This window comes from Macaca nemestrina, chromosome 6 (assembly GCF_043159975.1).
Source record: "Macaca nemestrina isolate mMacNem1 chromosome 6, mMacNem.hap1, whole genome shotgun sequence".
Classification (NCBI taxonomy): domain Eukaryota; kingdom Metazoa; phylum Chordata; class Mammalia; order Primates; family Cercopithecidae; genus Macaca; species Macaca nemestrina.
Genome location: NC_092130.1, coordinates 3,631,993 through 3,653,836, shown reverse-complemented (window position 1 = coordinate 3,653,836; position 21,844 = coordinate 3,631,993). Strand labels below are relative to the sequence as shown.

Below are 21,844 nucleotides of genomic sequence, written 5' to 3'. Positions count from 1 at the left end.
CACGCTGTTGCCCAGGCTGGAGTGCAGTGGCGCGATCTCGGCTCACTGCAAGCTCCGCCTCCCGGGTTCCCGCCATTCTCCTGCCTCAGCCTCCTGAGTAGCTGGGACTACAGGTGCCCGCCACCGCGCCCGGCTAATTTTTTGTATTTTTAGTAGAGACGGGGTTTCACTGTGGTCTCGATCTCCTGACCTTGTGATCCGCCCGCCTCGGCCTCCCAAAGTGCTGGGATTACAGGCTTGAGCCACCGCGCCCGGCCTGTCCGGGTAATTTTTTGAATTTTTTGTAGAGATGGGGTTTCATCATGTTGGCCAGGTTGGTCTCGAACTCCTGACCTCAAGTGATCCACCTGCCTTGGCCTCCCAAACTGCTGGGATTACAGGAATGAGCCACCATGCCTGGATAGAATAAATATTTTATGCTTTGGGCCAACAGGCAAAATCGAGGGTATTAAGTAGGTAAGTACGTAACAAGAAATAAAACAAAATTCCATAATTTGGGGGGATTGTTATTGACAGAACGTAAAAGTTAATTTATGGATGCTGAAAGTGGAGTTTCATACAATTTTTATGTGTTATGAAATATTATTATTTTGATTATTTATTTATTTTTGAGATAGAGTCTTGCTCTGTTGCCCAGGCTGTGATCTCAGCTCACTGCAACCTCTGCCTCCCAGGTTCAAGCGATTCTCCTGCCCCAGCCTCACAAGTAGCTGGAATTACAGGCATGTGCCACCACACTCGGCTAATTTTTTTGTATTTTTAGTAGAGATGGGGTTTCACTATGTTGGCCAGGCTAGTCTTGAACTCCTGATCTCAAGTGATCTGCCTGCCTCGGCCTCCCAAAGTGCTGGGATTACAGGCATGAGCCACTGCACTCAGCCTGATTTTTTTTTCAATGATTTAAAAATGTAAAAATTGGCCGGGCGCGGTGGCTCAAGCCTGTAATCCCAGCACTTTGGGAGGCCAAGGCGGGCGGATCACGAGGTCAGGAGATCGAGACCATCCTGGCTAACACGGTGAAACCCCGTCTCTACTAAAAATACAAAAAGAAATTAGCCGGGCGTGGTGGCGGGCGCCTGTAGTCCCAGCTACTCCGGAGGCTGAGGCAGGAGAATGGCGTGAACCCGGGAGGCGGAGCTTGCAGTGAGCCGAGATCGCGCCACTGCACTCCAGTCTGGGCGACAGAGCGAGACTCCGTCTCAAAAAAAAAAAAATAAAATAAAAAATAAAAATGTAAAAATCATTATTTGTTCAGGGATCATATAAAATCAAGCAGTAAGCAAAATTTGGGCTATGGGCAATAGTTTGCCAACCTCTGGTCTAGATCTGCCCTGTTCATCATAGTAGCCCCTGGCTACCTGCAGCTACTGAGTACTTGAAATGTGGCCAGGGACACTCACGATGGCTCACACCTGTAATCTCAGCACTTTTGGAGGTTAACGTGGGAGGACTGCTTGAACCCAGGAGTTTCAAGTTACAGTGAACTATGATTTCAACACTGCATCCCAAACCTGGGTGACAGGGAAAGAAAGAAAAAGAGAGAGAGAGAGAGAGAGAGAGAGAGAGAGAAGGAGGAGGAAGAGGAGAAGGAGAAACAGAGAAAAGAAAAAGAGAAAGAAAGAAGAGAAAGAAAGAAGGAAAGAACATAAGAAAGAAGAAAGGAAGGAAAAAGAAAGAGAGAAAAAGAAACAAAAGAAAGAAAGGAAGAAAAAGAGAGGGAGGGAGGGAGAAAGGGAGGAAGGAAGGGAAGGGAAGAAGGAGGGAAGGGAGGGAGGAAGAGAGAAAGGAATGTGGCTGTACTGGATTAAAATATGCTTAGGTGTGGCCGGGCACGGTGGCTCACTCTTGTAATCCCAGCACTTTGGGAGGCCAAGGTGGGTGGATCACGAGGACAGGAGATGGAGACCATCCTGGCTAACAAGGTGAAACCCCGTCTCTACTAAAAATAATACAAAAAATTAGCCGGGCGTGGTGGTGGGTGCCTGTAGTCCCAGCCACTGGGGAGGCTGAGGCAGGAGAATGGTGTGAACCTGGGAGGTGGAGCTTGCAGTGAGCCAAGATTGTGCCCCTGCACCTCTAGCTTGGGCGGCAGAGCGAGACTCTGTCTCAAAAAAAAAAAAAAAAAAAAAAAAAAAAAAAGCTTAGGTGTAAAATACACACTAGATTTTGAAGACAGTATAAAAAACAAAATATCCCATAACTTTTTATTATATTTTGGATATCTCAGAATAAGTAAAATATATTACTAAAATTAACTTCACCCCCCAGTTTTTTATTTTTATTTTTTATTTTACTTTTTTTTACTTTGTCTTAGTCCACTTTCTGTTGTTTGAATATCTGAGACTCGATAATTTTGAAAGAAAAGAGGTTTATTTAGCTTATGGTTCTGCAGGCTGGGAAGTTCAAGATTGGACAGCTGCATCTGGTAGCTTCTGGTGAGGGCTTTGTGCTGCATCAAAACATGGCAGAGAAATGGAAGGCGGACCAGGTGCATGGGGGAAAGGAGGAAAACATGAGACGCGACCTTGCTTGATGACAACCCAACTCTAAAGGTAACTGATCCAGACCCAAGAGAGTGAGAACTCGCTTCTGGGGGACTGTGCATGAATATCTTGTCATGAAGGCAGATCCCTCATGATCCAAACATCCCTGAAAGGTCCCCCACCTGTCAATGCCATTATATTGGCAATTACATTTCAACATGAGTTTTGGTAGGAACAAACCACATCCAAACCATAGCATCTTCCCACTGTTGAGTCACTTTTTAATGTGGCTATTAGAACAATTTAAATGATACATGTGTTTGCACTTGTGGCTTGCATCTGTATCTGGTATACAGTGCTGCTCTACTAGTGAAGCTGGAGCGCCCAGAGTGAGATGACCCCAATTTGCCTTGGGGGAAGTGGGTGTGGCCTGGTGTTCAGCAGTGGGGTGTGGGGTCACAGAGGGACAGCCGGATTTCACTAAGGTGACGTGGAGGGGCAGGGCTCCGGGAGGCACACACTGAGGGGCCTTCTGCAGCAGCGAGTTCAGGGAGTGGTGTGGGCTTTGCGGGTAGGGACTGAGCTGTTTGTGGGGTATCTGTAAGAGGCTGTGCAGCAAGCCAGGTGGCAAGAAGCAAGATGTTGGCTGGGCATGGTGGTGCATGCCTGTAATCCCAGCACTTCGGGAGGCCAAGGCAGGAGGGTTGCTTGAGGCCGGGAGTTTGAGACCAGCCTAATCAACATAGTGAGACCATGTTTCTATATAAATAAATAAATAAATAAATAAATAAATAAAATTTTAAAAGCAAGATGTTGCCAAGCAATTGACCAGGTGGTGAGTATGAGAGAGCCCCTGCCCTGAGGGCCTTCCATCTCTCACCCACCTGGATCAGCACACAGCATGTCCTTGTCTTCCACTCCAAGCCTACATCCTGGCCCCTACTGGAGAAGGGTTCTGACCAGTTCACTGGCAGAATGTGAAAACCGTATGTTAAGACATCCATGACATGAAGCCCTAACAAGCCAAGAATCCTTTCTTTTCACAGCAGAAGGCCTCTGGCTCTTTCCCTGTGTTGACTGGAGGCTGAGTCTCTGTCCTCGACACCCCACCCGCTGCTGCCTCCTCTGCCCTGCCTGGGGAGCCCTGCCCGGTCTGGCCCTGTGCTGGGAACAGCCAGAGCTGGGGCTTCTTGCGCTTCCTGTTCACACCCACGGAACCAGCTTTGCCTTCCCCTCTGCTGTGCAGGGAGAAGGGAGGTGGGAGGTGCGGAGGGGATGGTCCTGTCTGTGGCTTCCTGCTTCTCGGCTGGCAGGAGGAAGGCAGGTTTTCTGTGTCTGTGTCTCTGTGGTCTTTCAGGCTCAGCACTTGGGTAGGAAGATGAAAACCTCGGAGTGCCCTTGTCTCTTTCCCTCGGGTCTGATCAGACCAAAGCCTTGTGTGGTGGAGGAGCTGAAAGGACGTGGCACGGGGAGGCTGGCAGCCCGGCGCTGCTCGGCTCACTTTTCCCTCTGCCAGCCTTTGTTACCAAGGGGTTTGGACTTGATCTTGCAAATGGATCATCTCTTGATCCTTCTCTAGCCTCTAGGGACAAATATACTAGAAGAAATGGTCATGACAATTGGTGCCACCAGCAGGAGGGATAGCCAGGAAGCAAGGGTTGGAATGGTTTCTCCTTGAGAGAAGCAAGCCTCTGAGTCCAAGGCCCTCCACCAAGCGGTTCTGGTCCGGTGCTCCAGCCTCACCACCCGTCCTGCGCCATGCATGGAGTTGGGGTTGTAACCACACACAAACACAGCGTTCTGCCAACGCACCCTCCTCAAGGTCTCTTATCATCCCTCCTTCCCATCTCCTCCACTGGAGCACGGCCACAGCAGTATTCACTGACTTCCAGTTTCCTGCGGGATAAATCTGAACCCTTTGTCGTGGCACCCAAAGTCCTTGCCCAGCCGCGCAGTCCCAGCTCCTCTTCATCGTGTGCGGCAACTTGTTCTCCAAGCAACCTCTGCTTTCTCAAGCTTAGAAGCTGAGCTGTGTCATCTCCTCTGCCTGCACCCCTTCTTTTCTGTCTCTGCTGGAGAACCCCTGCTCAGCCTCAGTAAAGATGTTTAAGGAACAGTTATGCATGAGGGTTTAGAGTTCAGAGACCCAGTCTGTCCTGGAGGTCAAGGGCATGTTGTTGGCAATTGAAGCCTCAACAATTCAATCGAGTGAATACATGAGTGAATAGATGAACTGTTGCGGAATCAGAAACTGAGGCTCAAGCTGGGCACGGTGACTCACGCCTATAATTCCAGCACTTTGGGAGGCTGGGGTGGGCGGATCACCTGAGGTCAGGAGTTTGAGACCAGCCTGCTAATATGGTGAAACCCCGTCTCTACTAAAAATACAAAAATTAGTCAGAGATGGTGGTGGGCACCTGTAATCCCAGCTACTTGGGAGGCTGAGGCAGGAGAATCGCTTGATATTGGGAGATGGAGGTTGCAGTGAGCCGAGATGGTGCCACTGCACTCCAGCCTGGGTCACAGAGTAAGACCCAGTCTGAAAAAAAAAAAAAGAAAGAAAGAAAGAAAAAAAGAAACTAAGGCTCAAAGAAAGAGCCCGCAGGTCCACACTGACCTAGTTGCAATGCGAAGACATAAACATAAAGAGCCTCTTTTAGGAGCCACTGCTGCCTCTCAGAGGGCGACAGGCATTTCCCAGTTTAATAGGCTTTCTCTCCACCTAATCTGCAGTAGTGAGTCCTAAAATCTGTCCCTGTCGCAATGACCGGTGCCTAGAATGCTTTATAAAACTGAGAGTCCAGCCCCAGGGGTCAGGGAGTCTGAAGTTTCAAAAACTACACAGGAGATCGTGTTGCAGACGAGGCTGGGCCCCTGTGTGAGCTGTGCCCACTATGCAGCTTTGTGAGCTCTCGAGGAAACTGGGAGGATGAGGGTTTGTATGGGAACCACAGAACAGGGCTCTAGCCATTTCTGATTGGTTTCTGAAGGACGGAGGCTGCCTCTGAGACTCAGCAGGGCGTGGGGTAGCTGTTGCAAGAAAGTGTGATTTTAGGGAGGCTGCCCCAGGTTGTCTCTCCAGATCTCTTACTTGCCTGTTTCAAGGATTTGACTTGAGATATATTTTGAGATATGTTGTTGTGGGGTGGCTGGGGGCCGGTGGCGGGGGAGGGGGTGTCAGCAGGCAAAGGAATGTTACCTTGGATGCTTCCACTGTTGCTGCTGTTAGCAGTCACAGCAGCTCTCACTTACAGCGGGCGCGGTTCTAAACGCGTAGCAGCCGTCCTCCCATAGCGCTGCAGGACTGTGGAGAGACAGGTGCCGTCCTCTTTTTTTTTTAAGATGAAGTAGGGGCCGGGCGCGGTGGCTCACGCCTGTAATCCCAGCACTTTGGGAGGCCGAGGAGGGCGGATCACAAGGTCAGGAGATCGAGACCACGGTGAAACCCCGTCTCTACTAAAAATACAAAAAATTAGCCGGGCGCGGTTGTGGGCGCCTGTAGTCCCAGCTACTCAGGAGGCTGAGGCAGGAGAATGGCGTGAACCCGGGAGGCGGAGCTTGCAGTGAGTGGAGATCGCGCCACTGCACTCCAGCCTGGGCTGGGCGACAGAGCGAGACTCCGTCTCAAAAAAAAAAAAAAAGATGAAGTAGGTTGGGAGTGGTGGCTCATGCCTGTAATCCCAGCCCTTTGGGAAGTTAAGGCAGGCAGATGGCTTGAGCCCAGGAGTTCGAGACTAGCCTGGGCAACACAGGAAGACCCTGTCTCTAGCTAAATAAATAAACAAGCTGAGTGTGACGGCGCACGCTTGTAGTCCCAGCTAAATGGGAGGCTGAGGCGGGAGGATCACGTGAGCCCAGGAGGTCAAGGCTTCGGTGAGCCGTGATCACATCACTGCACTCAGAGCAAGACCCTGTCTCAGAAAAAATGTAAAAAAAGATGAAGAAGCTGACCTTCATGGAGGTCTGCTTAGGGATCCACATCTCAGATGCTTTTGGTCAATGGGAATAGGTTTAGTGGGGCCCTGGAGGAAGACATTAGAACATGGTGGGGGCTGGGTTTAGCTGGACAGTGCCTGCCTCATCCACTGGGGGTCACTGTGACTCAGCTCCTGCTGATTCTGGACATAAGAGACTGTGGCCCAATGTCACCTTAGCTAACAATTTTTCAAAAGTAACTGGACATACAACCTTGTGTAGAAATAATCTGGCAGGGCGTGGTGGCTCACACCTGTAATCCCAGCACTTTGGGAGGCTGAGGCGGGCGGATCATGAGGTCAGGAGTTCGAAACCTGCATGGCCAATATGATGAAACCCTTTCTCTACTAGAAATACAAAAATTAGCGTGGTGGTGCATGCTTGTAATCCCAGCTACTTGGGAGGCTAAGGCACAAGAATCGCTTGAACCCAGGAGGTGAAGGTTTTAGTAGTGAGCCAAGATCATACCACTGCACTCCAGCCTGGGCAACACAGTGAGACTCCATCTAATACACACACACACACACACACACATATATATGAAAGAAATGTCACAATCCATAAATGTTGGCAAACAATTTTTTCAAATGAGCCAAACACTGCGTAGGACTGGGTGAAGTGGTGTGCGTCTCAGCTGCTAGGAAGGTTGAAGCGGGAGGATCACTTGAGGTCAGTAGTTTAAGGCTACACTGAGCTGCAGTCACGCCTGTGAACAGCTACTGCACTACAGCCTGGGCAACCTCTCTCAAAAACAAAAACAGAACAAAACACTGTATAGAGCAAGTAAGTGGGTCCAAGAGGCAACTTTGGTCCACAAGGTGCTGGTTTGAAAGAGTATTAGATTAGTTTGTTTTCACATTGCTATAAGGAAATATCTGAGGCTCAGTAATTTATAAAGGAAAGAGGTGTAACTGACTCAGTTCTGCGCGCGGGGAGCCCTCAGGAAACTTACAATCGTGGCGGAAGGCACCTCTTCACATGGCAGCAGGAGAGAGAGAGTGAGTGCCAGCAGGGGAAATGCCAGATGTTTATAAAACCATCAGATCTTGTGAGAACTCACTCTCTATCACGAGAACAGCATGGGGGAACCGCCCCCACGATTCAATGACCTCCCACCAGATCCCTCCTATGACAAAAGGAGATTATGGGGATTGTAATTCAAGATGAGATTTGGGGCTGGGCACAGTGGTTCACGCCTGTAATCCCAGCACTTTGGGAGTCCGAACTCCTGAGGTCAGGAGTTTGAGATCAGCCTGGACAACACAGTGAAACCCCATCTCTACTAAAAGTACAAAATTAGCCAGGTGTGGTGGCGCATGCCTGCAATCCCAGCTACTCGGGAGGCTGAGGTCTGAGAATCGCTTGAACCCAGGAGGCAGAGGTTGCAGTGAGCTGAGATCATGCCACTGCACTCCAGCCTGGGCAACAGAGCAAGACTCTGTCTCAAAAAAAAAAAGAAAAAGAAAAAGGAAAAAAAAAGATCTTCTATTCATTCTGCACGCACTGGGGTGGAAACCGTAGGAGTCAGGGTGGAGGAGAAAGACCCGATGCAGGGTCTCAGGGCACTCACAGTCAATGGCAATAGGGTGGCCCATGTTCTGAGGGGCACCCTTCCTTGGGGCATGACCAAACACTTCCCATAGGAGGAGGAGGAAGTCTGCTGGGTGCTGTGTTCAGTTTCTGGGGCTGCTGTGATTAAGTGCTGCAAACTGAGTGGCTTACAGCAACCCAGCTGTATACTCTCTCAGTTCTTGAGGCTGGAAGTCTAAAATTAAGCTGCCAGCCGGGCCCGTGCTCCTTCTGAAAGCTTCAGGGGAGGGTCTTTGCCCCTCTCCTAGCTTCTGGTGTTGCCGGCAATCCTTAGTGTTTCTTGGCTTGTAAATGCATCACTGCAATCTCTGCCTCCGTTGCCATGTGGCATTTTTCCTGCGTGGCTGTCTGTCTTTCCCCCTCTTAAGTCTACCAGTCATATGGGAGTAGGGTGGGCCTTTCATCCTCATACTCCAGTTTGACCTCATCTTAACTTGATTCCACCTGAAAAGACTATTTCCAAGTAAGGTTACATTCAGAGGCACCAGGAGTCAGGATTTGAACATATCTTTTTTTTTTTTTTTTGAGACGGAGTCTCGCTCTGTCGCCCAGGCTGGAGTGCACTGGCGCGATCTCGGCTCACTGCAAGCTCCGCCTCCCGGGTTCACGCCATTCTCCTGCCTCAGCCTCCCGAGCAGCTGGGACTACAGGCGCCACCACCACGCCCAGCTAATTTTTTGTGTTTTTAGTAGAGACAGCGTTTCACCGTGTTCGCCAGGATGGTCTCGATCTCCTGACCTCATGATCTGCCTGCCTCGGCCTCCCAAAATGCTGGGATTACAGGCGTGAGCCACTGCGCCCGGCCGTGAACATGTCTTTTATGGGGGCACACAATTCAACCACAATGTGTACAGTAGGTAGGTGACTGTTCCAGGTAGAGGGAACAGCAGGTGCGAAGGCCCAAAGGCAGGAGGGCACTGGTGTGTTCCAGCAAGTAAAAGAAATTCAGCACAGCTGGAGTGGGGTGGCAAGGAGGTGCAGCTGAGGCGGCTCATGCTGGACCTTACAGGCCAGTTGGGAGGGTCAGGATAGGCCAGGCCACAGTTTGGAGGAAAAAAAAAATCCCAAATCTCAGTGCCAGGCCCAGTACAGGTTCATTTTCAGCTTGTGTCAAATCTGATGTGGGTTGAACATCTCTTCTCCATAAGGTAGCTCAGCCATACAGAACACATGGTCGCGGGGGGAAGGGAAGTCTGGAGAAGGCCCCCAGTCTCCATCGCCCCAGCCTGAAAGGGACTCCTCCACTCACAGACCACACAGCAAGGGAGGCGGCAAGGCGGGGACACAGATTTCTGGGAGCCCCCACTGTCTCTCCCACTCATATTCACCCGAAGTCAAGGCTAAGACTTCATCCTCACAGCACTGGGAAGTCAGCCAGGGTTTTCACACAGAGGTAGTGACGAGATGGGACTTGCATTTTAAATTTTTCCTTTTTTCACTGTAGCTCTCAGATTGTATGACTTGTGTTTTAGAAAGATTCCCCTGGCGAGAGGACTGTCCTGAAGCAGGGGAGCTGGACTTTGTCTGCTGGAGTGTGGGAAGTGGCTGCGGCGGGAGTTGGCCACAGCAGAGGCACAATATATTTGTAGTTAACTCATGCAACTTCCACCTTGCAGGCTCAGCCAAAAAACAAACGGAAAAAAAGAATGTGAGAAAAATTAATTCATGTAATTAAAAAACGATCCAAAAGTATTTTGTGTATGTCCTTTCCCACATTGCAGATTGTCCACATTTTATGCGTATATTCTGAATAGCCCAAACCCGGGGAGTGTGTACTCTATGGGCCTTTTAAGAGATTTTCAGGGGTAACTGAGCTCCTGGTTGACTTGAGAACCTCGCTGTCATGGAAGTGCTCTCTACTCAGGGTCTGTAACTGGACCTAATAACAAGAGAGGGAGGCCTGTGTCAAAAGGACTTCCTACTGTTTCCCAAACAGTGTGGTGTCTTGCCTCTGGCAGAAACACCCTTGGATACAATATGAAGGCTTTATTTATTTTATTTATTTTTTTTTTTTTTGAGACAAAGTCTCGCTGTGTCACCCAGGCTGAAGTGCAGGGGCCCAATCTCGGCTCACTGCAAGCTCTGCCTCACTGCAAGCTCTCCCTCACTGCAAGCTCCGCCTCCCGAGTTCACACCATTCTCCTGCCTCAGACTTCTGAGTAGCTGGGACTACAGGCGCCCCCCTCCAACGCCCAGCTAATTTTTTGTATTTTTTAGTAGAGACGGAGTTTCACCGTGTTAGCCAGGATGGTCTCGATCTCCTGACCTCGTGATGCACCCACCTCGGCCTCCCAAAGTGCTGGGATTACAGCCATGAGCCACTGTGCTCAGTCCGGCATTTTTTATTTTTTGCTGAGTCTGACCCCTACCTGCCTGTAGTTCTTTCTAGTTTATGAAGTATTTTTTAAGCCATTACATTATTTGAGCTTCAGGATTATTATTTATTTATTTATTTAGAGACAGAGTCTTGCTGTGTCACCCAGGCTGGAGTATAGTGGTGCGATCTCGGCTCACTGCAACCTCCACCTCCCAGGTGGGAGGTTGTGCCTCAGCCTCCCGAGTAGCTGGGACTACAGGCCTGGGCCACCATGCCCAGACATTTTTTTGTATTTTTAGTAGAGATGAGGTTTCACTGTGTTGCCCAGGCCGGTCTCAAACTCCTGGCCTCATGGGATTCTCCTGCCTCGGCTTCCCAAAGTGGTGGGATCACAGGCGTGAGCCCCCACGCCCAGCTGAGCCTCAGAATAAATTAGATCTCCTTTTGGAGATCTAATTTAGATCAAGGAACTCAGAAGCTCAGACATACCTTGTCCCACAGTAGCCAGGAGACCTGGAAACCATCCCCAGTGTGGAGTTGGACCTGTTGGTTTTGTGGCCACAGTTTTAGCTGTGGTTTCAGTGTTCTTGTGTATAAAATATGGGTAACTGCACAAAGCTATTTTGAAGCTCCAATAAAGCAAGGTTGGTGAAAGCATTTTGTAAACTGCTAAGCACTGTCCAAATGTTGTGTCCTCAGACTTTACATGTCACTGAAAGTGTTTGAGTCGTGCTAAAGGAATCCAGGTGGAAGATTAAGGGAATTTGCAGTAATGTCCTTGGGCTGCACCTACACTATTTGAATTTGAACTTAATTTCCTGAATTACCTTCACTGCTTGGGGAGCTGTGCCCATCATCTCCTGCAAGCCACAGCCCTGGCCCTCATTTCTGTGGGTTGGCAAGGGCTGGGGTGGAGGTGGGGTGAGCAGTTTGTTAGAGACCTCCCTGAAAGCCTTGCTGCTAGATCTCAGTGACATGAGTAAGGTTGTGTGGAAATATGTAACTTCCTGTTATGGAATCTAGCCTGGGAGAGTGAAGAGTGGCCTTGGGGTGAACCAGAGGGCACTTGCTTGCCTGGGTACGGGTATCCCAGCTCCACCTGATTGTTACCTTAGGGGAATGCCGTGCAGTGTGAGCTAAATCTTCAGACTTTCCTAGAGAAGTCTGAAGTCCATGTATTTTCATCTTTCCTCCTCAGGGCAACTCCACTGCCTGGGTGGAGTTAGTGCCTGAGTTGGTTGTGGAGCTTTGGGCCGCTGCTCTTGACTTCAGTTTTCTCATTTAAAATTGGTGATCCACCTGAGGTCAGGAGTTTGAGACCAGCCTGGTCAACATGGTGAAACCCTGTCTCTACTAAAAATACAAAAATTAGTTGGGCGTGGTAGAGTGCATCTGTAGTCCCAGCTACTCAGGAGGCTGAGGCAGGAGAATCACTGGAACCCAGGAGACGGAGATTGCAGTGAGCTGAGATTGCGCCACTGTACTCCAGCCTGGGTGACAGAGCGAGACCCCGTCTCAAAAAAAAAAAAAAAAAAAAAAAAAAATTGGTGATCCAGCTGGGCAACATAGGGAGACCCTGTGTTTACAAAAAATTCACTTGGCATGGGGGCCACACTTGTGGTTCCAGCTACTTGGGAGGCTGAGGCAGGAGGCTCAATTGAGCCTGGGAGGTTGAAGCTGCAGTGAGCCGTGTTGGTGCCACTGGACTCCAGCCTGGGTTACAGAGCAAAACCTTGTGTCAAAAAATAAAATACTAAAAATAAAATTGGGGACGGTACCACCTTACTTGGGTTGTTAAGACACAGTAAAGAAAATGCAATGCCCAGTCCACCACACTGGTCCTGGCTGCAGGAATCCACTGGAAACGCTAGCTGCTTGAGTTCTGGGTTGCAATTTGGTAACCTGCAGGCTTGGAGGTTGTAATCCTGCTTGCCTTGGGGCCTGCCACCCATATGATTAAAAGGAATAACGGGATTACCCAGGCCTTTAAAGTTTTGTGGTCAAGGAGATAATATAAAGGAGTTTTGTGTATTAGGAAGAGAACAATGCCCCCGCCCTGTCCTTTACCTCATGAGTTCACGAGTGTTGTATTTGTTTAAAAAAAAAAAAAAAAAAAGGCCGGACGCAGTGGCTCTCGCCTGTAATACCAGCACTTTGGGAGGCCAAGGCGGGTGGATCACCTGAGGTCAGGATTTCAAGATGGGCATGGCCAACATGGTGAAACCCCATCTCTACTAAAAAAATACAAAAAATTAGCCGGGGGTGGTAGCGGGTGCCTGTAATCCCAGCTACTCGGGAGGCTGAGACAGGAGAATCGCTTGAACCCGGGAGGCGGCAGTTGTGGTGAGCCGAGATCGCGCCATTGCACTCCAGCCTGGGAGACAGAGTGGGAAAAAAAAAAAAAAGTTTCAACAAAAATAAATGGCGCCGAGCGAGGTGGCTTAGCCTGTGATCCCAGTACTGTGGGAGGCCGTGGTGGGCAGATCTCTTGAGTTCAGCATTTGCGACCAGCCTGGGCGACAGGGCAAGACCCCTGTCTCAAACGAAGACGAAACATAGGCCGGGCGCGGTGGCTGCGTGTAATCCCAGCACTTTGGGAGGCCGAGGCGGGTGGATCACCTGAGGTTAGGAGTTCAAGACCATCCTGGGCAACATGGCGAATCCCTGTCTCTACTAAAATACAAAAATTAGCCGGGCGCGGTGGCTCAAGCCTGTAATCCCAGCACTTTGGGAGGCCGAGGCGGGCGGATCACGAGGTCAGGAGATCGAGACCATCCTGGCTAACACGGTGAAACCCCGTCTCTACTAAAAAAAATACAAAAAACTAGCCGGGCGAGGTGGCGGGCGCCTGTAGTCCCAGCTACTCGGGAGGCTGAGGCAGGAGAATGGCGTGAACCCGGGAGGCGGAGCTTGCAGGGAGCTGAGATCCGGCCACTGCACTCCAGCCTGGGCGACAGAGCGAGACTCCGTCTCAAAAAAAAAAACAAAAAAAAAACAAAAAAAAACCAAAAATTAGCCGGAGGTGGTGGCGGGCGCCTGTAATCCCAGCGACTCAGGGACGCTGAGGCGACAGAATCGCTTGAACCCGGGGCGGGAGGAGGTTGCAGTGAGCCGAGATTGCCTCCAGCCTGGGCGACAAGAGCAAGACTCCATCTAAAAAAAAAAAAAAAAAAAAAAAAAGGAAGAAAAAGACAAACGATTTAAAGGAAAAATGTAAGTAAACAAAAGTACAAATGCGATGTCAATCGTTAAGGTGGTGCCAGGGGACCGAGGATCGGGAAACACCAAGGTCTCATAGTCCCTGCAGGGCATCTCGGGGGGAGGCGACGGACAGGTCGCGAGCGCGGGGCTTGGAGGGCACCAAGGTCCAGGGGGGTGGCGGGTTCAGCCCCCTCCCTCCGACCCGTGCTGAGGGCTTTGGAGGACCCCCACTCTCCCAACCTCGGAAGCCCGGGTTCTGCCACTTCCAGCCATGCGTCCTTGGACTGCGAAACTTTCTCCAGCCTAGTTTCCTCTTTTGGGACATGGGGAGGCGGAGGCTGCCAATGCTGGGATGGAGTGCTCGAGAGCAAGGGACTAGGGCCTCGACGAGCTTACAGTCCGGTTAGGCCCTCCCACCGCTGTGCTGTGGCTGCTCGCCGCCCTGGACCCGGCGCCGTCCGGCCCGGCTGCCGGAGCCCTCGGTACGCGCCGTAGTCGCGCGGGTTCTAAAATGAGGACAAAGCCCGCCCGGGTCTAGAGCGCGCGCGCCGCCGCGGCCAATGGGACGTTGACGCTAGGTTGAGTGACGGACTTGAGCAGCCAATGAGCGTGCAGTTTGTTGCGAAGTGGGCCCCGGCTCCGGCATTATAAAGGGCGCCACGAGTCGGCATTGTCAGGCGGTGGCACCGCGCGGGAGGGAGCTTGGTTGTGTCGGTGGGTTCCCGTGCGGCGGCGGCGGCCAAGGAGGAGGAGACACAGTTGGAGCAGCTCCGTGGGCTGACTGGGGCGAGGCCTCAGCAGCGCGAGCTTGAGTGCGGCCGAGCCCGCGGCGCCTTCCCCGGCTGGTGGGGACGAGCGGGCCCCGCGGCGTCATCGGCGGCGAGGTGAGCGGCGGCCGGCGGGCGGGAGCTCTGGCGGGAGCCGCGCCGGCCTGACGCGCTGTCGCCGCTGGTTGCAGGAGCCGCCGCGCCTCGGCCTAGCATGTCGGAAGCGGGCGAGGAGCAGCCCATGGAGACGACGGGCGCCACCGAGAACGGACATGAGGCCGCCCCTGAAGGCGAGTCCCCGGCCGGGGCTGGCACGGGCGCCACGGCGGGGGCTGGAGGCGCGACCGCGGCGCCCCCGAGCGGGAATCAGAACGGCGCCGAGGGCGACCAGATCAACGCCAGCAAGAACGAGGAGGACGCGGGGTAGGTGCGGGCGCGGGCGGACGGGGGCGCCGCCTTTGTTCCGGGGCCGCCTTTTGTTGGCGCCACGCGGCGGGGGGAGGGGCGGCGGCCTGGCCCGGGTCGGGGCCGGTGCGGCCCGCGGACTGTCGCCGCTGCGTTCGCGGGCGGGCCTGGCGCCGCCACTCGCGCTGGAGTTTGCAGGAGTTTGTTGGGTCAACTTTGGCGCCGCCCCGGGGCCGTTTGTGCGCTGCCGGGGCCGGAGCCGGCGCAGGGGCGGGCGGATGGCCCGGAAGAGGGAAAGCGCTCGGACCCGGGGCCCGGCGGCGTCTCGGGCCGCGCCGGGGCTGCGTGGGCGGAGTTGGCGCGAGCCGGGGCCCAGGCCTCCCTCCTCCGCCTTTCCCGGGGGCGGAGTCACGGTCTGAACCCTGGGCGGGCTTGGCCCCCGGAAGCATCGAGTTCCTTGAAAAGAGTTCTCAGGAGGTGGCGAAGACGCTGGCCCTTTGATACATGGTTGTAGATAACAAATGAATTTCCAGTTGTGAGTAGTTAGGGCCCATGTCCCTGGTGAGGTGGGCCTTTCTTTGCTTCTCACAGCCTGGGGCTGCAGAGCCCTGTTAAGCTTCGTTAGGGTCCTGGTTGAATTGAATTTGGAGGGTAGTGGAGATTTAACATCCTTCTAAGGTGCACCTTGCAGACTCTAAGGGTAGCTGTAGACTTTGTGAGAGCTTTGCCAGGGCCAGTCCTTTCCAAAATCACAGCTTGCTTATAAGACTTGTTGCCATGTGTCTCACCCTACCATTTCAGAAAAATGTTCGTTGGTGGCCTGAGCTGGGATACTAGCAAAAAAGATTTAAAAGACTATTTTACTAAATTTGGAGAGGTCGTTGACTGTACAATAAAAATGGATCCCAACACTGGACGGTCAAGAGGGTTTGGGTTTATCCTGTTCAAAGATGCAGCCAGTGTGGAGAAGGTAAGCTGGGTGCTGGATTTCAGCAGTCTCAGTGGAAACGATTTGAATTCTAAGAGGACACCTTTCTTACAGCATGACTAGTTTGTGTGTTCTGCATGTGGTTGAGTGCTTTGGGCAAAGCCAGAGGTTATGTTCCGGTTTTTGAGGGGATGAAAATACAAATTAAGCTGGGAGTGAGAGTATGTGCTGGAGTGGTTCGGGAAGATTATAGTTGACATTCATTACCTTTTATGTGCCTATTCTGGGCACTGTGCTAAACATCTGGGAGGATTACAAGAGTCCAAGATTGCTATGATAGGCTGTTAGCCCCATTTTACAGGACAAAAACCAAAACCCTGAGGCTCAGACATTTAAGTAGAAGAGGTCACAGCTAGTAGGGAGTGGAGCGAGGATTTCATCCCCTGCAGCCCATCTTCAGCCTGTGCTGAGTCCCTGCTGCTTTGCTTCTGGAGATGGGCCTCACGCTGGGACTTGGGCAGAAAGAGCATGATCAAAGGCTTGAGGGTGAGGACTGCTTTCTAGGTGTAGAGGTAAACCAGCTGTACTTGAGGTTTGAAGAAAATTGGGTTGGGAAGTTAAGCTGGGGTAGAATTTGGAGGGGGTGAAACACATTTTTGTATCTGTGCTGGTGTCTTCATGGCTTAGAGAGAAGGGCCTTGTCTGGCTCATGCTGCTGAGTCAGCCTGACCCCTTTCTGTTGGAACAGGTCCTAGACCAGAAGGAGCACAGGCTGGATGGCCGTGTCATTGACCCTAAAAAGGCCATGGCTATGAAGAAGGACCCAGTGAAGAAAATCTTCGTTGGGGGTCTGAATCCTGAAGCCACTGAGGAAAAGATCAGGGAGTACTTTGGCGAGTTTGGGGAGGTGAGTGTGGCCCTGGGAGTAGCCCATCAGCTGCCCTAAGGCTGCCTTCTTTCTGGTCCTTGGTATCCTTGGCTGAGTAGACCCTCCCAGGCAGGGCTTATTTTTCACTCTCTGCCTTCAGTGGGGTCTTTTCTCCTGTGAGTCCCCTATATGCTCTGGGGTAGAGAGGTATGGAGCCTGAGTTTGCCTATGCTTTTTGCAGATTGAGGCCATTGAACTTCCAATGGATCCAAAGTTGAACAAAAGACGAGGTTTTGTGTTTATCACCTTTAAAGAAGAAGAACCTGTGAAGAAGGTTCTGGAGAAAAAGTTCCATACTATCAGTGGAAGCAAGGTAAGGTGTCCCCAACTCTGCTTGGCATCCTGTGCTGCTGGAGAGCTGGCCCTTAGAGGGGTGGGGGTTAGGGGTTGGGCCATGGTGCAGGAGCTCTCCAGGTTGGTTAGACCTAACTATTTCTCTGAAGTGTATGCTGCCCTGGTTGGGGCAGTGTTCTGATCCTTCAAAGACTTCCCGGGCTGGGAGGACTGCCAGTAAACAAACACAGGATGTGAGGGAGGCAGGAGAAGGTGGCCTCTGAATAGAGCAGGTTGAGTAGCCTCTTTAGTTTGTCATTTAAAGCTAGAGGTGAGAGTGTTCTAGATTTTTGAGTCCAGGGTGTATGAAGCCTGCAGTTAAGGTCTCAGAAGATCCTAGAACTTCTGCAACTCACTGATTTTCCTCTGTGGTGAAGTTTTTCTTGCTCCAGAGCCTTTTTACCTCCTTCTACAACCAAATCTTTGTCCACTTCCATCCGTTTTGCTGCTTTGGTGTTTTTTTTTTTTTTTTTTTTTTTTTTGCTTTGAGACAGGGTCTTGCTTTGTTCAGGCTGGGGTGTGGTAACACTATCATGGCTCACTGCAACCTTGACCTGGGCGCAAGGGATCTTCCCATCTCAGTCTCTCAAGTAGCTGGCACCACAGGCATGCACCACCATGCCTGGCTCATATTTTCTTTTTTTTTTTTTTTTTGAGATGGAGTCTCGCTCAGTCACCCAGGCTGGAGTGTGGTGGCACGATCTCAGCTCACTGCAAGCTCCACCTCCCGGGTTCATGCCATTCTCCTGCCTTAGCCTCCTGAGTAACTGGGACTACAGGTGCCCGCTACCATGACCAACTAACTTTTTTGTATTTTTAGTAGAGACTGGGTTTCACCATGTTAGCCAGGATGGTCTCAATCTCCTGACCTTGTGATTCGTCTCTCGGCCTCCCAAAATGCTGGGATTACAGGCATGAGGCACTGCGCCTGGTATTGTATTTTTTTTTTAAAGCCTGGTCTCACCATGTTGTCTGAGCTCACCATCCTCTGCATCAGGCTTGTAAACTGTTGGGATTACAGGCATGAACTGCCTCACTTGGTCTTCTGGGCACCTCTTTTAAGTCAACCCTATACCCAGGCAAAAATCCTTCCAAAGATCTCCCAGGATCCTGGCCAGCTTAAATCCAGGGTCAGTTGTGCTTTCAAATGACTGGAATCATGTGCAGAGACGTGTAGCTCTTCCTCCCTCCTGAACTCTGGTCAGGGAAAGGGTAGTTCAGGCTTCAAGTTGGCAGTTGGGAGTTGTGGGTGCGGCCTGCAGTGGCAGGGTGTGGCAGGCTCTGTTTCTGAGCAGGCGTTGGCAGCCAGATAACGTAGGACAGGTGGAGCTCCTGGAAGTCTCTGTCCTGGCTGGGAGTTTGGGAAGATTGGATTAGGATAGTCTTAAATTTTCTATAAAGTGACAGTCTTTGAGGCAGTTAAGGGAGGCATTGGTTATTACTCCATTGGACAGTGATAAAGAGGCCTTTTTCTCTATGTGCCATAATGGGAAATGGGGTGGGAAGAGCCTCTGAGGCAAAGTTTAAGTGAAACTACTGGTAGTGAGTCTTAGAAGTAAGTATATTTAGTTGGTTGTATTCAGTATTTTTAATTCAGTAGGATAGAATATATATGAGATTGCATTATTTTGCTGATTAAAAGTATGACTATATGGGGACACTGTAAAATGTACTATTTTTAATGGGGGTGCGTGTCAGGATTTTCTTTAGAAATACACTGGTCTGGTCTAACTTATTTAAGCAGGAGCATTGAAAGTACCCCAGCCTACCCCATCCCACCCTCAGTGGACAAAAAGGAAATTGACTGACTTGAGGGGATGCAGACATCTGGGTCATCCCAACAGACCAGTGGTTAGGAGGAGCCGGTGGGTAGCATTATGGCCTCAGGCAGGCCCCCCATCCTGAGCCTCTGAAAGCCTCTGAGACTTTATCTGTAAGAGGGAGGTCAGGGTCGCCTTCTCAATAGCATGTATTTGAATGAGATGAGTTTCTTCTGTAAAGAGAAAAAGATGTTAAAATCTCATTGTGTAAGGCCCCTCATCTGAGAAGTCTTGTCTGACCCTCTAGCCCAGTAGGACCAAGGTGTGATGCCTGCTCCCAGCCTGTCCTCTGCTTCCCTGGGCTGCAGTTGGCCCAGTTGCCTGCCTCCATTAGACATGGAGTTGCCCTGGGGCTGAGATGCCCATCTCAAGTGCATTCTGTGGGAAGGGTTCTCTGCTGGAAGGCCCGTGGTTTTAGTTGGGATTCCATGAGCTTTATTTAGCTCAAGGGTGACCTCCCACACTAGCATATTTTGTTTTTGAGCAGATGGACCTGATCTGATGTTTGTTGCAGTGAAGATCTTTGTGCATTCACTGCCCTGAGTTTGTCCTACTGGCCTGACCACTGTCCTCTTGGCTTTTAGTGTGAGATCAAGGTGGCCCAGCCCAAAGAAGTCTATCAGCAGCAGCAGTATGGCTCTGGGGGCCGTGGAAACCGCAACCGAGGGAACCGAGGCAGCGGAGGTGGCGGTGGAGGTGGAGGTGAGTGGAACCTGGATGAAGATGGGTCCTGTTTCCCTGCCTACATGGAGCCTTCCAAACCTGTCTCGGGGCTCCCTCTGGTGCTGTGCAGCAGGGGTGGGCAGACTGTGTGAGGTGGGGGACGAGCAGGAATAGGAGTGGCTCTGGGTCAGGGCTGTGTGCTTGAGGCTGTTGCTGCCTGCTGCTGCCCCTTGGAATGGCTTGGGTGCCCAGGGCAGAGAGAGCATTTGTGTTATACTCTGGGGGAGGGGACATGATGGGTGTCTTGGCTTTGTGGATGTCCTGAGTCTGGTACACCTGTGAGCAGGTAGGCAGAAGGGTGGGTAGGGCAGAGCTGTGCCAGGCATTTATCCCCTTCCATCCCAGGCCCCTCTGACTCCAAAGCCTGAACTGCATCTTTTTTAAAGGCCAAGCTGCCAAGGAGAGTGGGAGTGATCAGAGAGTGACTGAGTGAGTGAGCTGCCTTGTTTGCCCCAAGTAAAGCTAGCGTCCTGGTCTCTGGTCCTCTGCTTGGGTCTCTCAGATGCAGGGTTGGGCCCAGGGCCCTGTACACCAGAACAGCAGCCCCTTGGCTTCTGCCTGAGTTGCCATAGTAACCCTGCCACCCAAAGGGCAGGATTTCCTCCATCCTAGCTCCTGCGTATGCTAAATGGTCCACGGGCCCCTGTGCCCTGCTCCCCCCACAGGTCAGAGTCAGAGTTGGAATCAGGGCTACGGCAACTACTGGAACCAGGGCTACGGCTACCAGCAGGGCTACGGGCCTGGCTATGGCGGCTACGACTACTCGCCCTATGGCTATTACGGCTACGGCCCCGGCTACGACTACAGTAAGTAGGAGAGAGGGAGGCCCCATCCGCTCACCCACCCCCAGGGGAGGCAGGACAGACAGTGCAGGAGCCACTGGCAGCAGGGGCTTTGGAGTCAGACAGGCCTGGCTCAGCTATGAGAGCTACTCAGTTTTGAGCCTTAGACTTCCGGGTCTTAGTAACATGAGGAAGGCAATCTCTGCTGTCACAGGGCTGGTGAGGATCCTGCAAAGATGCGTATCAAGCGCGTGGCACAGGGCAAATGCTTGTAAATAGTAGCTGCTATGGTTGTTCTTATCCCTAGGTCAGGGTAGTACAAACTACGGCAAGAGCCAGCGACGTGGTGGCCATCAGAATAACTACAAGCCATACTGAGGCGGCAGCAGGAGCGACCAACTGACCGCACACATGCTTTGTTTGGATATGGAGTGAACACAATTATGTACCAAATTTAACTTGGCAAACTTTCTATGGCCTGTCCCATGTGCATCTTATTTAAAATCTCCCCCATGGAAATCACTCTCCTATTTACTATTTCCAGAGCTCTAGTTGTTTAGGCAGCGTGTGGTGTCTGAGAGGCCAGAGCGCCATTATGGGCTGATTTTTATTACCAGGTCCCCCAGAACCAGGCGGGAGGCTCTGCTTCCTGCTGCCGCTCTGCAGCCTGGACCTGTGGACCCTGGTTGTAAAGAGTAAATTGTATCTTAGGAAACCAGTGTCACCTTTTTTTTCACCTTTTAATTTTATATTATTTGTGTCATACATTTCCTGTAATGGAAGTGTTAATTTTACTGTACTTTTTGGTACCTTTTGGGAATCTAATGTATTGTAAGGTATTTTACACGTGTCCTGATTTTGCCACAACCTGGATATTGAAGCTATCCAAGCTTTTGAAATAAAATTTAAAAACCCCCAAGCCTGGGTGAGTGTGGGATATGCTGTCTGAGACCTCTTGCTCAGGGTGGGGGGTACCAGGTACCCTGGACTTTGGGCTTCCTCCTGCAGCAGGCCCAGTTGTGGGGGTGTCCTTTAAGGACTGCCCTGCTTAGAACTGAGCCCTCTTTAAAGAAAGGAATAAGAGGTCTATGGGGAGTGAGGATGGGGCAGTGAGGGCTCACATCCCCAGCAGGCATGTCCCCTCCTGGGACACCTTAGAACCACCAACCTTCTTGGCTGATGAATGAAAATCGATTCTTTACACACTAGGGCAGTGCCAGGGCCAGCTGAACTGGTGCACAATAGTGCCCCTCCTGGCTGGTGAAGAAAAGCCTGCTCTAGCAGGGGATGTTTACTGGCTGGATTGGAGCCCAACTCCAGGTCTGGCATTTGGGGCGTATGACTAGGTGGTTACAAGAGGCAAGGGTGGGTTGGGGTTCCACATGGATACAGCCCCATAGGTTTCAAGGGAGGAAATAGCTGTTCTGCCATGAAGTGCAAGCTAAGCATTGGAGATTTTCCAGTGTTGAAGAAACTAACCTTTGGGAAGGAGCATCAACCAGAACAAAAAATGTCTTAAGAAAAAAAAAAGGCTGTTCTGAGGCTGCTTGCTGCTGATGGTAAGGAACCCGCTTTGCATCTCCCAAGAGTAA

The 21,844-nt window shown here is 51.4% G+C and overlaps 1 protein-coding gene across 4 annotated transcripts; it reads left to right on the top strand.

Annotated features, from left to right (window-relative positions):
- The first annotated feature begins 2,400 nt into the window (after nt 1-2,400).
- Nucleotides 2,401-20,724, top strand: LOC105484026 (heterogeneous nuclear ribonucleoprotein A/B). Of its 4 annotated transcripts, none has more exons than XM_011745190.3 (8): nt 2,401-2,552; nt 14,525-14,756; nt 15,540-15,708; nt 16,415-16,573; nt 16,776-16,907; nt 19,332-19,449; nt 20,136-20,276; nt 20,560-20,724. In XM_011745190.3, the coding sequence occupies exons 2-8, from the start codon at nt 14,548-14,550 to the stop codon at nt 20,628-20,630; spliced, it is 999 nt and encodes a 332-aa protein (XP_011743492.1). In that variant the 5' UTR covers nt 2,401-2,552; nt 14,525-14,547; the 3' UTR covers nt 20,631-20,724. The 4 variants fall into 4 exon arrangements, with proteins under 4 accessions (XP_011743492.1, XP_011743491.1, XP_011743493.1 ...); XM_011745189.2 differs by lacking the exon at nt 2,401-2,552 and adding an exon at nt 14,241-14,450; XM_011745191.2 differs by lacking the exons at nt 2,401-2,552; nt 20,136-20,276 and adding an exon at nt 14,241-14,450.
- Nucleotides 20,725-21,844: the final 1,120 nt, after the last annotated feature.

Coding starts and splice junctions, on each gene's coding strand:
- LOC105484026 (XM_011745190.3), top strand. CDS start 14,548: ATGTCGGAAGCGGGCGAGGAGCAGCCCATGGAGACGACGGGCGCCACC. Junction 15,709..16,414: donor ATGCAGCCAGTGTGGAGAAG/GTAAGCTGGGTG, acceptor CTGTTGGAACAG/GTCCTAGACCAGAAGGAGCA. Junction 16,908..19,331: donor ATACTATCAGTGGAAGCAAG/GTAAGGTGTCCC, acceptor CTTGGCTTTTAG/TGTGAGATCAAGGTGGCCCA.